The sequence below is a fragment of the Mesoplodon bidens genome (assembly GCF_964165515.1).
Source record: "Mesoplodon bidens genome assembly, chromosome: 15".
Classification (NCBI taxonomy): Eukaryota; Metazoa; Chordata; class Mammalia; order Artiodactyla; family Ziphiidae; genus Mesoplodon; species Mesoplodon bidens.
The window spans coordinates 79,877,889-79,895,455 of NC_138171.1; the positions used below are offsets into that span (position 1 = coordinate 79,877,889).

General features: G+C 35.9%; 1 protein-coding gene across 3 annotated transcripts in view; it reads left to right on the forward strand.

Moving 5' to 3' along the window:
* MACROD2 (mono-ADP ribosylhydrolase 2) overlaps positions 1 to 17,567 on the forward strand; it is a 1,988,024-nt gene that overhangs the window by 63,741 nt on the left and 1,906,716 nt on the right. For all 3 annotated transcript variants that reach the window (XM_081256147.1, XM_081256148.1, XM_081256149.1), the window contains exon 3: positions 15,022 to 15,129. In XM_081256147.1, the coding sequence (XP_081112273.1) occupies positions 15,022 to 15,129 (108 nt within the window). The remainder of the gene's footprint in view (positions 1 to 15,021; positions 15,130 to 17,567) is intronic.

Below are 17,567 nucleotides of genomic sequence, written 5' to 3' on the forward strand. Positions count from 1 at the left end.
TATTCTGAATTCTTTTTCAGGTAGACTGCCTATTTCCTCCTCATTTGTTTTGTCTGTTGGGTTTTACCTTGCTTCTTCATCTGCTGTGTGTTTCTCTGTCTTCTCATTTTGCTTAACTTACTGTGTTTGTTTGGGGTCTTCTTTTCGCAGGCTGCAGGTTCGTAGTTTCCGTTGCTTTGGTGTCTGCCCCCAGTGGGTAAGGTTGGTTCAGTGAGTTGTGTAGGCTTCCTGGTGGAGGGAACTGGTGCCTGTGTTCTGGTGGATGAGGCTGGATCTTGTTTTTCTGGTGGGCAGGACCGCATCTGGTGGTGTGTTTTGGGGGTATCTGTGAACTTATTATGATTTTTGGCATCCTCTCTGCTAATGGGTGGGCATGTGTTCCTGTCTTGCTAATTGTTTGGTATGTGTGTCCAGCACTGTAACTTGCTTTTCATTGAGTGGAGCTTGGTCTTAGCATTGAGATGGAGATCTCTGAGAAAGCTTTTGCCATTTGATATTACATGGAGTCAGGAGGTCTCTGGTGGATCAATGTCCTGAACTCAGCTCTCCCCCGTCGGAGGCACAAGCCTGACACCTGGCCGGAGCATGAAAACCCTGTCAGCCACACGGCTTTTGGGAAGTCTGAGGTTTTCTGCCAGCGTTCAGTAGGTGTTCCGTAGGAGTTGTTCCATATGTAGATATATTTGTGATGTATTTGTGGGTAGGAAGGTGATCTCCACGTCTTACTCCTCTGCCATCTGGAAGGTCCCCACTATGTCTTAATTCATTTAGTTCTCACAACAACCTTATAAGATAGGGACTATCCCCATTTTACAGGTGAGTCAACTGAGGCCCAGACAAGTTAAATTTAGTCAGTGCCACACAGGTAGTAAATAGAACTGGGATTCAACTCTAGAAATAATGCTTCTAGAATCTAGGGTTTTTTTGTTGTTTTTTTTTGACCACCATCCTTTACTGACTCTTAGAAGAGGGGATATTACAGATACATATATAGCTATAACACAAATAGAAAGAGATATTCTTTTAAATAACATTAAACTACAAGATGGCATGCAAGCTGTATGAGTCATCATTATGGAGGGAGAGAAATACTGGACTGCTATCAACTAGTTCTGTGACTTGGGCAAGTGATGTAACCTCTTAGGACTTTGGTTTCTTCATCTATAGAGTTCCAAGGTCTCTTTCAGAAATTCTGTGGCATTCCAGTTTTTTTCTTTTTATCAATTTATTCCTTGTAATTCCCTCCTTCCCCTGTTTTGTTTAGATTTGGGTATCTACTACAAGTTAAATTATAACCTCTGAAAATGTCAACTTTTCATTTAAATTGCGCCAGAGTGTTCGTTATACCTTTGTATGTGATACTGTAGAGCCCATTATTATGGGCTTTACTATGTGGATTTTGACCCCTAGAGAACACACCAGGTCCTCTTAAATATAAACACGGTCAGTAATCGATTGGTCAATGAATTCTGTATTCTGCATTTACCAGATACCTGCCTCTGTGCCAGATCTTGTAAAATCGTGAGTTGTTAGAATTAATTGGGCGTTGTTTCTGCATGCTAGAAATCTTATAGAAATGTTCACTGTGTAATATTTTTAACCTAGTCTTTAAAATTTGTTCATTTTTGTGAAATGACAAAATACCAAAATGACATTTTAAAACATTTTTGTGTCAGAGTGTAGAGATGAATACAAACATAGTGATTTCAGAAATTTCAAAAATTTACCCAAGATCCACAAACATGTATTATGACCCATAAATATGTATACGTGCATGTAATTGAAACAAAATTTTCATAGAACAATACTTTTTATTAGTATATGTGATGCACTGTAATATTTTAATTCTATTCTGTATTAGTTTGTGAAAAAGTTGGTTGCAATCTATCAAACTGAGTTTATAATCCATAAAGGATCTTAACCTACTGAAAAATATTACACTTAAATAATAAAAAAGGAGGCATAATTAAATATGCTACTGGTTTTCTGATTTTTTAGTTCTTTTCTATTATTTCTGTATTTGAACCAGCATTTAGTTATCTATTTTTATAAATTAGGATTTCATAAATTTACTAAAAGGGCAGAAATTTGATTCTCTCTTTCTTTGAAGTATAACCTTATGAACTTAATTAATTGATTTTTATGCCAGGTTACTTGAAGTATTAGGTTGCATCATTCTTATATAAGCTTTAAACTAGGAGCCGTACTATGTAGTCATATCATAATTTTTAACTAAATTGATTTTTAGCAGAATATGTCATAGGATAAAGCACACCTTTTTATCAACTAAGCTCCCACCTCAGTTCTTCAAGGATAGTCACATTAAACTTAAAAAAAATCCTGTATGAATGAAGTATGTCCTTATTTAAAGAACTTATGGATCTAATTTTTTTTTAACCTTGTGAGACTGATCCTTACTATGAGAGAATATTGCACAGTGGTTAAACACAGGGATTCTAGAACCACATTTCCAGGGTTCAAATCTTGTCTCTGTCAGTTGTAAAATGTTGGGCAAGTTAGTTGCTTAATTTCCTTGTGCCTCAGTTTCCTTAAGTTACCTCAATAGAGTTGTTATGATTCAAAGTGTTAATATAGAGAAACAAGCCATCTAGAATAAATGGGTAAACATTTGAATGTATCATTTTAGGAAAGAGGGTGGAATTAGGATGTATGCAAATGAATCTTTCGTTCTTATTTAAAGACATGATGCTGGGCACCCTGCACCCTCTCCTCCACACACATTCCTCCCTCTTCCAGCATATCCATTCATTCTCTAATCTTATGGTTCTTTCAGGTGTTGGAGATGTTACACTAGAAGACCCTCTCTCCTAGGCTAACTCGTTATAACTGTTGTGCCGGGAGTTTGCAACTTCATTTTTGTTCTGAGTCTTCTTCAATGCCCCGTCTTGCTCCTCCCCTCTTTCTTCTCTCCCTCCCTCCTCCTCCTCCTCCTCCTCCTCCTCCTCCTCCTCCTTTCCTTATCAGTTAGCTTTGCTGTGCAACAAACCCTTCAAAAATTAGTGGCTTAAAATAACATTGTTTTTATTATTGCTCATTAGTCTCTGGTTAATCAGGAGGTTTTATAGTCAGCTGGTGGATTGGCTGGGGCTGGATGGTTCTGGACAGTCTCACTCACATGTCTGGCTGGCAGTTGTCAAGCTGTTTGATCTAGGGACCCTCAGCTGGGCTGGCTGTCCCTGCTCCCAGTGGCCTCTTATTTGCCAATAGGCTGACCTGGGCTTTGTGTCATGGTGGTCTTGGCATAGCAAGAGAGGGCAAATACAAATGTGCAAGCAATTGTTAAGTTACTGCTTGGGTCACATTTGTTGATGCCCCATTGGTCAAAGCAAATCACATGGAAAAACTCAGTCATTGAGGAAGAGTATTATACAAGGACATAGACACAGGGAAGTATGATTCTTTGGAAGTCTTTTTGACTCAGTTTATGAAACACATTCTGAGTTACTGAATTTTTACTGCATCTTAGATCCCAATATAAGTTTTGATTGCAGTTTAATTGTTTGACAGGCAAACATTTATTTTAATTTGTTGGGAATTTGTCTCATGTTCTTTTTTTTCATGCCATTTCAAGATTTTCTATTTTGAATAGATTTTTAATAGTTACCTTGGATTTATAGTCATTAATCTTTTGAAGCTCTCCTGCAGAAATCTAACACCCAAATGCCTGTCGGAGACAACCAGGTAAGTAACTGGGTGAGGCCAGCTTAGTTTAGGTATAAACAAATATACTGTAAATTGTAAATTGGAAAGCAAAGGATGCCTGTCAAAGGGTGTAGCTTCTACTCCCACATCATGTGAGGCTGTGGGATCAGTATTTCCAGATCTCCTGATTTTTCAACAGAACTAGGAAATCTAAGTTTTAATGTGAAATCTCCTGACTCTGAATGCTAAAGTTTAATTGAATGCTAAAATTGAAATGCAGTTTAAAAAGCAAAAACAATGATAGTGTTTAAGCCAAAGAAAATATTATCTTTGGGCTAAATTCAAGAAAAAGCTGTCAATTTGTGACTTCTTTAATGGATCCTAAACAGCCACCATCCAAGGTCTTCCACCATCTGGTTTAAACCTGAATAGTTCTGATCTCATCTGCCACTACCCCCAGTTTGTGGTGCTTTCCATATTCTCATCATGGATGAATCTTTACTTTTCCTCAAGGCAAACTCTATTTTCTGCCTCTTCGACTTAGGAATGCCCTTCCTCTTTTCACTCTCATCCCATCCTACTGTCCTCTGGTATTCTTCCTGATCCTTTAAAACTCAGCTTGGATATCTCCACTCAAATAAAACTTCGTTGAATGTTCTCTCTGAACCTCGAAGTACTTTAAGTCTTTCTCATGGCATTTATAGTACTCTTCCCTGTATTGAAGTTATTTGTGTATGCTTTATTATTTTGCTAGAGGGTGGAGTTCATAGCTTGGCTGGACTTTATATTTCCTGCATTAGTTAGCATGACTATCATGCCTGGATTCCTGCCTCCCTGCTCAAGTGAGGTCTCACTCAAATATGAGCACTTTATCTAATGGTTTCCTTGACTTTCCCTGAGAGGGTTAATTTGGAGTCCCAGGACTGAAAAGAAAGGGAATTTGTTGCTGAGAATTTCATCCATGGAAGCTCTGTGGAAGTTGGAAATAGGAAGAGAGGTGGGGGATTAAATGTTGGCCCAATTAAAGAAGTGAGCTGTTAAGTTGGAAGGGCAAAACAGGCAGGAATCTCGAGTAGTGGCAATATGATTTTTAGCCTGACATGGTCAGATAGGATATGGAGGTGTGCAGATCAGCAGGCTGGCTGGTTTCAAGAAAGAATCTCAGAAACACAGCCTGCATCCCTGGAGTTCCTCTAGTTCTCACGCTGTATATTCTTAAAGCCTTGTAATGAACCCAAAGATATTTTTCTGATCATCTTGATTATAAATTTAATTTAAATGCTGACTTCTATAGAAATTTGCTTGAGCTTTCTATTTTGTTTTCTTTTGTGACATGGTCTCCTACTAACTTTTTTGTCTTATTTTTTGAGAGAGGGAATAGTAATTTGAACTTGTATATACAGAGCTGGATTAAAACCAAACTGATTTTAACTGGCATCCTCAGAATGAAAGAGGTCAACTGGCAATAGGGCCCTTGTTGTGGGATCACCAGCCAACTTATTGGCACCCTTGGTGGCTTTTTTGTTATGCCCATGGGTGCTAAAATATAGAGGATGTTAATATGAGGGAACATAAGAATTTGAAGTGTTCTAGGCACTTCATGTGAATATCTCCTAGTATCTTAGTCTTCTGACCAGTCAGAGAACCCAGTGATGGTCTGTTAGCTGTATATCAAATGGTCTTTAGGTAATTTAGCAGCTCCAGAGGAAAAGTGATGAGACAGTTTTGTTCCATATATTTTAAAAGTTTGAAATGTAAAATATAACTATGATTTTTATGAAAATTGTATTATACTATCAATATTATAGTCTTAAGGGTTATGCTTTTAAAACAAGGGGAATGTTGGTCAGTTTATCTTAATAAAGATTCAGTTAACAAAGTTTGTTTCTCCTAAGGTATTTTAATGCTATTAGTGAGTTAATGTATATTTGATTAAATTTGCTTTTGTTGTTAATATAGCATTGCATTATATTGCTACATAAAAATGGATCAATATCTCTAAAGTGGTTTATTTATGCCTAAAAAAGAGGTGAAATAGTAACATAAATGCCAGAACTCAGAATAAGGTCATAAATTTAAATACTAAACTGAATCCCAGTACAAATAGAGTAGGTGTTGGGACAAATGAATCAGCAAGTTTGATGATTTTGCATAAATAAATGAAAAAGAGAAAGTACAAATAAAATGCATGATTAATATGTGCAAATTTGATTTTATTATGTGGTTCTCTAATGCCTCGTGTGTTGTATGTTATCAAATTTGTAAATTGTAGCAAGAAATCATTGAGGTCCTTGTATTATTTACAAAGTATGGTAACCACTTCAGTAAACATTATTATTTTTTTCTAGGGCAGAAGTAAAAAATGCTTTTTGGGGGGAGTGAAATTGATACATTTTGCAACTAAAGGGAGAGACAGGATCTAAATAACAGATACTTCATTCAGAGTTGGATGCATTATAATAAAATAGGTAAATGAGAGCCTGCCTAGCTTGTTGGTAAAGAGCATGGGCTACCTGGGCTCAAATCCCAGGTTTGTACTTACCAGCTGTGTGTACTTGGTCCATCGACCTCCTTTTTGTATGCCTCAGCTTCCTTATCTACATGGAGAGAATAGTGGTAATATGTACTACATAGATTTGTTATGAGGATTATAGGCGGTAATATTTGTAAGCATTAGAATAGCAGCTGGCACATAGTAAATGCTATACAAGTATTAGTTAAGTAAATAAACTAGAACTAAATGAAAATGTCTATTAGAGGGAAGTGTTTTTATAAAGATGAGATTATGACTCATACAAATATAAATTGAATATTTATCAACAATTTTATTTAACTCTGGTTCAAAGGAGAATTTAAAGAACCACACGTATATACACAGTAAGGAACTCTGAAATGAATTTACAAATAAATGCAAATTGTCCATAGGAAAGTATCAGTTGCATTCAAGGGAACATAATTTATTTGCATTTCCACAGACAAGAATCATTTGCATTATTATCTGTTTTCTACAATTTACAGAATTATAAAATAGCTCAAAGACAAGGAAAGGTAGAGATCATTTGAGATGTAGGGACAGATTTTTAACCTTAAGATTCCTAGTATACTCTCTGAAGCTGGGTTAGAGGTCCAGGCTTCTTTGTTTAAAAGGTGCTTATTGGGTTGGAAATCTTTCTTCCTGGCTCTTTATTTCAAGCAGAGATTCACTCCTGGGCTGGAAAGGCTTTTCCTGGCTCTTTGTAAGGCCTCTCTGTTCTCTCTCTTTATTTGATCTGCTTCTCCCATGGGGACTTCTCAGTTCCCTGAAACCCCTCCCTGCACTTGAGCCCCTGAGGACTATATATGCTCTGCCATCACTGTCTACTTCCTTTCTTGCTGGCATGACTTTACTAAGGATAATTTGGAACTTCATTGGCTTCTTTGGGAAACCTAAGATTTCCCCAGACTGGATCCTCTAAGACCTCTCCCTTCTGGTCCCTCTTCCTCCTCTTACACCTTTGATTTTCCCTTCAGTTCCACTTAAATCCTTTGATATATCCCTCTTCAAAGCCCCTGTCTTCTTCATCCCTCTCCTGCTGCCAGACTTTTCCCTTCCTACTTAAGCTCCTCAGCTCATATAGTCACTTGAACTTTAGGCCCCCTGCTCCCAACTGGGGACTCTCAAGGAACTCAGGGGCCCCTGAAAGCTACTACTTGAGGCTCAAAAGGAAGAAAAGGTGATTGAAAACAGACTGGATGTTTTGTCCACTCAGAAAAGCTTTGGGGACAGCCAGGCAGCTGCTTGATGTCTCCTGTCAGTTTCTCACCTCAAGTTTAGTCCACAGCCTCCATAAGATTACATATCAGGGCAAATGAAAAATCTTGAAAGTCTCCTCCACAAATACCAGTAAAAAGCATTAGCCCTCGTACTGAACAGGTAACCTTAACTTGCTCCTTCTGCCAGAAACAAAATTTGGATAAAAATATCAAGGGGAGCAAAGACCAGAGTATATTACTATATTTACCTGACTCATGGCTAAAATTTTAGTGTGAAATCTATAAGGTCTCCGTTTGCATCTGTCTGTATGTATATTTACGTACATATGCATTTATGTGTATATGATATTTTTCTACTTTCGGATGGTATTACCAAATTAATTCATAAAATCCCATGAAGGAGCTCTATGCAAATTAGCTTAGAGATAAATTAGCATTATATAAGTTAAATATTCCTAAAACTCCCAGAAATATAGAAACTAACCCCAAAACTTTTCAAGTTTACATGACTTGGGTAAACCTCTGGTAAATAAGACTAGTTTAATATTGTTGGTTTAAAAAAACAGGTATGTCTTCTGAGTTATCAGCAGTTAAGTATAATACAAGCATACATTTTTGTTGTACTTGGGTTTACTAGTCAAGTAAGCTTATGTTATATATACTAGATGTTTAAGATTATAAATATTATAAATTCAACCCAAGACCAAATATACAAGTAAAGATGTAGTAAAAATGAATTGCTTGTTATCCATGACTTCTTGTATATCAAGCGTAGCAGTAAAAGAAAATCCACGTGTTTAACTGTTTTAGGTTTTTGCTTTTGCAAACTTGCCTAACATGCATGTGCTGTAAAAATAGTTAACAGAGAGATAACTTGAGATGATGGTGAGCTTTGTTTTATATCATATGTCTGCATAAAAATAGTTTCCAAAATCTTTTTAGTACCTTGTAACCCTAGACTTATGTTAAATTAAGTATAGATATTCATTATAAAAATCTAGATTATTTCTAAGTAAAATAAACTAATTACTGAACATAATTTTGTTTATATAATTTGGCTTCTTTATTTTAATGTGATATAGAGAAGCTAAATGTATTTGAATCTGTTAATAAATGTCCTTTTGCCATATAAAAAAACGTGTCTCTAGAAATTGAAAGATGGTAAATGTATAAAATTTGCTAGCCTGATACAGAATGCTGGCATGTGACAATTTGAAATTTTCTACTTCTTAGTCTTCTCTGTAAAATAAAAATCAGTTAAAAATTATAATTAATGTATATAAATGAAACTACTAAAAATAATAAGTAATAAGAGAAACAACTCTGTATGCAAGGTTTGTGAGGAATGAAGGATTTTTGTTGTTGTCGTTAAGCAAAAAGAGAGTCATTTTATTCTAAATTGAGATCACTGCTTATTTCAGAACGAGAAAGAGAAAACATATAGGAGAAAACCTGAATGGATATAGAGTTATAGAAGGTTTGCAAAAGAGGAATTTTATCTGTGATCAAATTAGCTAAGATTGAATGAATTTATTTGTTTTTTGTTTTTGTTTTTAAATGAGCCCAATAATGTACTGATGCAAAACTAGAGTTAGGTTTTCTCTCTGTTAAAGTTCTCTTGGATTATTAGTCTGATCTTAATAAGAGATCATAAAAGGATTTTCTTTATCTTTTAAGTAATCTACTTAGGAACAAAGATTCTATGTCTTATCTAAATAATTTCCTGTGCTTTATGTTGTTTTTACTATGTTCCCCAAATCAAATCCTAAATGAAATCTTGAACTCTAACTGAGATAGATCTGTCCCAGAGGGTTCCTGGAAAATCTCAAAGGATTTGTTTTTTCACCTTGTAAAGAAGGAAAGGTAAAAAAAAAATTTGGTTTAAGGGGACTTCCCTGGAGGTCCAGTGGTTAAGACTTTGCCTTCCAATGCAGGGGGTGTGGGTTCGATCCCTGGTCAGGGAGCTAAAATCCCACATGCCTCACGGCCAACAAAACCAAAAAATAAAACAGAAGCAATATTGTAACAAATACAAAAATGGTCCACATCAAAAAAAAATCTTAAAAATTTTTGATTTATTTGATATATTACATTACATGGGAAACATTGTCCAAAAAGAAATGATGCTTAACTTTCCCATGGTTATATTTGTGTGGGTAAAAATTATTACTATATAATATATATTTCAGAAATTGTATGAAGTTCATAGAAATTTGCCAGTATCCTTTTTATCCATCTTATGTCCTGGTATAATTTTGTCAGTTATAATTCGAGTTATTTAAACATTGTATGTCATAGAAATAACCAGATTCCCTTATTAGTTATATCATTTTTATAATAAACTCTCTTCAGATCTTTAACAATGACCATTTTTAAGTCTTTTATCATTCACAGATAATTTTTATTTTACTCTAATTCTTCCCTGAAAGCTCTTGCAAGCTGCAGGCAAGAGTGCTTTGTCTTCAACAAAAAGTGACTATTTCAGAGATCCATGGAAAGGACTATGGCAAGTACTCTAGGGTATAGGCTTCTAAAGACATTATTGCTTAAATAACTTTGATACTGTACTGCTGGACCAAGTAAGGATTTCCAGAACTAACGGAGAAGCTGACTGGTTTAAACAAAACAAAACAAAACAAAAAAAATGCTAACCCAAGATCAAGCAGAACAAAAATCTATTACATGAAGAAGAAAAAAAAGAATATACTGTAAAAATTGTTTAGTAGAACAGAATAGAGAATTAAGAAAGAGATCTCAGTATATAAGATTACTTAATATAGTTGTTGTTTTAATGGAATAAAGAAAGTATGTGGATTTTTTTTTGTTGTTGTTGTTCCAACACATTAAATAACGCTGGGGGAAAAAAACAAATCAGTTACATGGGACTGAATGAACTAACGACGAAGAATGATTATGATTTTTGTGGTTATTGATAAGGAACAATACTGGTTCTTTAACGTTTTATTTAAGGAACCCCTTTTTATCTTTTCTCAAGCTCTCTGTAACTCATGACAATTTAGTTAATTATACTTTTGTAAACAGAAATGAAACATTTAGCTTTTCTCCCTACCTGATCTCTCCAGAATTCAGAAACTCTATTGAGTATTCTTATTTTCATGGCAATGACATTATTTGTATAGGTTCAATAAGAATCTGTCTTCCTTGTAACAGGACATAATTGGAAAAATTAGTTGTATAGACTTTGGTTGGAATGTCATATTTATGAATGATAATCTCAAAGATATAGAATCTCATGTTATCAGATAGTTTTAAGGAACTAAGATTTGCATTATAGAGCCAATGCTTATAAAGCCCTTTTGGAGAAACCAGTCTGGTACCTGGTTTATAGAGTTCCCAGCCTTACAGATGAGTAAGGAAGGTCACTTCCTGTCAAGCCCAGGAACCTTAGGATATTCTTGGAACCTTGAGAAGAGAGGAATTTACCCAAATGTGTAGGTATTACAGGCTAAATCTGGTGGTGAGTTGTTGGATTTGCTTCCTAGCCTTGAGAGGCTTTGAAAAGTCTAATTTGAGATTCTTTATGAAAAGTTCCAGCAAAGCAAACTCGAAAGACCTAAGTGGTCAGTGACCGTTCTTGCTGCATTTATGTAAATAATCAGACCAAATCTGATGAGACCAGACTTATTTTGTGAACAAGAATAAAAATGGGGTGGGGGGGTGACTGTAGAGAGACATTTTAGGTTTCAGTGGAAAACTGTAGTGCACCCTTTGGGTTATTAAATTCCAGTCTTTCTCATTGTCTTGCACATATTGTCAATTTTCTAGTTTCCTCCAGTATCTGGCTACAACTCTCCAAAATGTTTCCAATTTTTCTCCCCTCCTCCTTATTTGGCCTCATTGAGAACTAAAACTGCCCCTTTCTTGAAGCCCTGCAAGCTGAAGCTGGATGACCTGATATAAACTTCAAAGAAATCACCACAACAGATCATGTATGTACAACTTTCATGCTTGCTATTGTGTGGGCCATTCAGAAAGTTTGCTGGAACACCTGATGCCATCACCAAGGACATTGAAACTGCGAATGATGCTTCAAGCCCAACATCTAGATATCTTCTCAACTGTCTGCCCTCTGGACTGAGAAACTAGTTTTATAGTGTGCTCCAACCACTGATCTTTGTTTTTCTTTTTCTTTTCATGGGAATTTCCCTCATTAAATGCCTGACTGCTTGCACCACCTAGCAGAAATCCTCTACTACCAAGTCTCAACCAATGGTTCAGCTGGTCCTTAAAGGACAAAAGGCAACCTAATGAGAAATGGACTTACGTTGTTCAAAGGAAGGAAGTCTCTCTTTCCTCAAATAAGAGCAGGGACTGCCAAAGACTCTCTCCTTAACTAAACTTTAGTCAGCTTCCACCAAACCCTTTTTTCAACTAGGCCCCATCCTTGCCAGACCTGCATTGTCCAATTTTAGCAAGAATCCTGCTAAATCAATTTAGAGAGAATTTCCCATCCTTGCTATCTGGTCACTCTCCATATCTAATAAAATTCTGCATCCCCCAACCCTCATACCCTAGGTGATATCTGACCACCCTGGCTTGCCTTCAGCAAGAATTGTGTGTTTAACCAAAATCTTCCCTCACCCCCAAAGTTTCCTCTTAGTAATTTTCCTTCCACTGATCCCCACTCTGCTCCTTGGTTATAAATCCCCACTTGTCCTTGCTGTATTGGTAACTGAGCCCAGTTCTGTACTGAGATCTCTTTTCCCTTATTGTGGTAGTTCCGGAAAAACCTTTTTTTTTTTTACAATATCAATAGGATACAATCTGAAAAAACAATTACTATCACATGTGCACACTGACAGATATTTTAACTTTCAGCTGGATAAAGCCACTGATGTACAAAATATGAATCAGTGCTTTGTGTACATATAGAATGTCTGTGAGGGAGCAATGCTTGACAGTTTTCTGTCCTATTTATTACTGAAAACCCAGGATATGGGAAAAGGCACTTTGGGATCAGTGCTGATGGAACACAGTTGTGTGAAAAGGAAGGTGGTACATTGCTATTCAAGTAAAAGATGTGGCCTGTAGTGATAATTTACATTGTTATATTTACAGAGAACACTTGGTGGTCAAAAATATGCCATTTGGTTTTAGTTTATTGGAGGAAATACTGATAATTTTTAATACTATCAAATTGTAGTTTTTGAGTACATTTATGCCTTTTTGATACACCATGTGAGGAATTGGACAGCAAGTATAAATCTGGATCTGAGGAAAAAAGATGCTCATGTGAATTTTTAAAATGAAAGAGAGATAAAGATACTTCTTCATGATGCTAATAATTCTAATAAGACCATTTTGAGTAACTTACTTGAATGACATGTCATAGCAGTATATTTATTTAATATGTTGAATTGTTTGACCCTTTAGGCTCAAAATGTCCCATTTTTAAAGTTTGCAGTTGAGAGATTAGGATTTGTTTTAAGAAAACTGAACTGTGATATAAATGGTTTAAACTTTGATGCTTTCTAATACAATACTTTAACAATTTCTTTACTTCTGGAAAAAAGTACATGATTTGTTGCCACATATGTTTAAAAGTGTTACATGACTATAAATGCAATATTACATACCTAATGCTTCATAAGAAAATGAAGAAATACTTTTTAGAACTATATGCAACTATAGGATAGATCAGGAATTGATTTACTCTGTCTCCCAAGTTGAAACAGTCAATCTTTTTGCTTTCATTTGTGATACGTTTATCAATTTAATGTCTGATGGAGTTTTAAAACTCATCATCAGTGAGAAGTCTTTATAATTTCTAGGTTTACAGTAGTCCAAATATCCAGAATTTTCTGACAAAGCCACCAAATATTTATTATCATCCAACAATCTTTAATTGGGAATCAGGTCTTTCTAATTTGGTAAAAGTAGTAAGAATAGAAATTTATTGGTCATGGAACTCAAGGTCTTCTTGCTCAGTCTTTGTCATTGGACCAGGCATTGACAGATTATTAAGAGCACAAACAAAATCTGATCTCTCTCACTGATAGGGAATAATAATAATAATACATGTTGAAAATATTTAAAAACTATTGTGGTATTTCAGTATGGATGCTGAAATAATATTTGTCACCTCTGTAAAACCTTTGTAAAAAAGGGGCATGTTTGTTGAGAGCTTACTATGGGCCAAACATTATTCGAAGTATAATGAACTCATGTTAACTGTAAAGGAGCCAGTAATTTATGGACTGAGGCATGGCGAAACTATATAACTTATCCAAGGTCACCCAGTTGTTAATTGGCAGAACCAAGAATTGAATAGTTAGTCTGGTAGTAAAGCCTGAACTCTTAGTCTTTACCTGACTCAGGGAAACAGCACTCTAGGAGTCCCTGAGGTGGTCAAGTCAGCTGTAAGTGTTTTCTATTTTGAGGTCTTCTAAAGTCTTTCTCTACTCTTTTAATGTACAATTCTCCCACGTTATTCTCCTACTTATTATTATTACTACTACTGCTACTACCACCAATGAATAATTGATTAGAATCCTTTAAGGAGAAAAGTGATTGCAAAGAAGGGGATGCTTTGGAGGCAGAGAGAGGAAAGATCACTTTTATGGCCACAGATCATTTCCTTCGTCTTGGCCATTTTTTTCTTTGGTTATCGGGGCCCGAAGACAATTTAAGTGTCTTGTAACCTATCACCTCAAATCTCCTACATACCTCATTATTGCAGGCTCATTTGACAGTGTCTTTGTGAATCAATAACATTACCTTCCCCCTTGAAATATTTGCATAGATCGTGAGTTTAAAATGTTTAAATTTATAAATCATCTTTTCTAAAGTTATATTAAAAAGCTTTTTATGTATAGCAATATAATGTATTTTAAAACATTGATTTTATATAGCTTCGTTGAATATATTTTAACATTACTATCTGTTAAAAAATACATAAAAATTCAGATTTTAGTACTCCTCAAAAACATTAAAAAATATGTCAGGTTTTAGAAGATAATGTTTTGGCTTGTTATACCAGCTTTCTGGCTGTTGTGTGCAGGACAGAGCTTTTTCTCTTTTCAATCTAGCAGCGCCCTCTAGAGTGAAAGGTTTATAGAATTTGATAAAGGAGCAGTTTCACACTTTCAAATTGTTCTTGATCCATACCATTATGAGGGGCAGCTTATTACTTAGAAGTAGCAAAGAGCTGAACCTAAATTTTTTTTTCTCAGTAAATATTCTTTTCAAGGATGCATTTTAGGTAATTAGAACAAAATAGAAATAAGCTCGTTCATTGTAAAAATTTATTTTGTCTTGGTAGTTACACATCTTTTTCTCATCTTCTTGTGAAACCAGTGGTACATAATTATATCTTAAAATTGATATTTTTATAATATTAATAGTAAACATTGAACTTTTTGTTGACCCATATAACATGCCTAAATTTATTGAATGCCTATTATGTATGTGATACTGCATTTGTATTGGGGAATACACAATAAATAGAGAATAAGTCACACCCCTGGTACTTATACATTTATTTCCACTTGTCTAATGTGAGCCATATTGGCTCTTGTATTAAAATTGTCTTTATTAAATTAAATAAGAATACTACTATTAATATATATTCCTTCTTTATTACAGAAGAAAATACTCAGGAAACATCACAGGTGAAGAAAAGTTTGAGTGAAGAAGTTTCTCTCTATAGAGGTGACATCACATTGCTAGAGGTAGATGCTATAGTCAATGCTGGTGAGTAGTTGATTTTTTGTGATGTATTTGTTATACTGTTACCCTCAAGCTGGGTTTGAGTCTTGGTGGGTGTCAGGCCAAAAGACACAACCAAGCCAAAGATTGGGAGAAGGAAGGACTTCTTACTTGCAACAAGTAAGGAGAACACCAGGGATCTTTTCCAAAGCAGTGTCTCGCAGAACAGCAAAATTGGGGAAGTTTTAAGCTAAGGATACTTGCGTACTCATGAAGGGACTTGAGTGGTGTATGCGTATTCATGAAGGGGCTTGAGCAGAGGAGAATTCAGCATAGAATTGGGGCAAAGGTCAACAGAGTCAAAGCTTTAGATGATTGAAGTCAGAAAAGGTCGTCATCATCATTCCATCCTCCACCTTGATGGGGGCCTTAGTTCCTGCAGAACTCATACAGATTATTACATATATCCCTTGAGGAGGAACTAGGACTCTGTTTTATCGCTGAACTGTTGTTTCTTGACTGCTTTTCCTTTGTTCTTGCATTCTTTCACTTCCCTTAAAATCATTAATTACTGAGACCTGTTCAAAGGCAACCATTGTGGCCAGGCTTAGATCACAAAATGACTTAGGCCAAAAATGGCCTCTCTTACGTCAAGAAAGCCATGCCTGGTTCTCTTTCTCTGGGGACCCCCTGCCCTATCTGCTTATAATATGAGTATTTTATTATTTAAAAATATTCTTTCATAAATAGGAATAGAGGTATTTTAGAAAAAAATATCCCTTCAGGAATAGAAATATCATGTATTTCTTCATTAAAAACATTGAAGGTTTATTTTATGTATGTGATACAGTTAACGTGCTAACTCTACATGGTATCCATGCTAAGTTGAAACTAGGGTACTGGACCACTGGAAAAGTGACATTGTTGGCAGAAAGTTCTTCAGAAAGAACTTTAGCAGCTGTATTATTGTTGGTTTAATGCTTGAGTTAATAGTTGGCCAACATAAAAACAAGTTCAAACTTTTTCTTCTTTTGACTTTCTAAAGAGTTGTTGATCTACAGAAGACAAAAGTAAAATATAAAGAAATTATTTCTGCAATTTCCAAACCTCAGTTGGTTGGTTTCAACTTTTCATGCTTGTTTTTAATGCTTTATTTTAATTATTTTAGTAATTAATGATCTTAAGTAATTAAATAATTAAGTAATTTTTGTTTTCAAACATTGGGAAAATAACAGAGTTAATTTATATTTAATTTTGATTTTAGTTTATTTTATGGTGGTCTGTATCTTCTATATATTTTATTATGTGGGTGTATATCAAGAAATACATAATAGTTGTGATTCTGTAAAAATAAATATCAATAATAAGAGGATGGGCTTCCCTGGTGGCGCAGTGGTTGAGAGTCCGCCTGCCGATGCAGGGGACACGGGTTCGTGCCCCGGTCTGGGAGGATCCCACATGCCGCGGAGCGGCTTGGCCCATGAGCCATGGCCGTTGAGCCTGCGTGCCCGGAGCCTGTGCTCCGCAACGGGAGAGGCCACAACAGTGAGAGGCCCACATACCGCAAAAAAAAATAATAATAATAAAGAGGATATTTAATTATTTTAGTTTGTGTTTTGTAAAGTTAGGCTCTTTGCAAGTTGAAAGTGTCAAAAACAAATCTAGACTTAGGTAAAAAGAAGAGGCTTTATTCAAAAAGATTACTATAATAAGGGGTCGAGGGTTATCTCAATAGGAAGAGGAGGAATATTGTAGTAGGAAGAACCACTTTGACCATGAGATCTATAAGCACCTCAGAGTTCAAGCAGAAAAGGGCTTTTCTTTTTCAGGGAGAAGTGCACAGGCTGGAAAGAATTGGATGTGGGGCAATGGGATTAGAGGGTGGCATGACTGGACAGTTGATCAGGGAATGTTTTTCCTTGAGGCCAGCTGATTATTGGGAGGGGGTCTTTAAAGAATGGTTGCTCACCTTCCATTGCTCAAGGGTGGCCCAAAGTTCGGGGGCTTGGAGGAAGGAGAGAAGACTGAGTAAATTTAGGTCAAGTCCAGTTAACAGGCATTGATCGACCAGAATGGTCAATGGGGACAAATAGTTCAGCTAATCATTTATGAGATAAGCAATGGGAATTTGGAGTGTCTGTGTCTTGGCCTTGTCATAGGTTACAAGGGGTCATTGTGAGTTTTATCTAAGTTACATGGGGAAGAGTGGTTCTTTGCAGTAAGCTGTTTCCAGGAACACAAAAAGGGGTGGGGGGTAATTTTTTGACAGTCTTTGCTATCCAGGAGTACAGAATTCAGATGAAGTTCAGCGTTGTCTCAGGTTTCCCTCTGGTGATTGAGTAAATTCAAAAAAGATAGTAGGCCTTGGTAGGTGAACGGACAGGTCTCACGGAGAAGTGGAGCACTGTTCAGGATATAGCACAGTGTTGGCCAGCAGGAAGTGTGGAAGCCTGCTCAGCGTGTTCCTCTCTCGGAAGTGACTG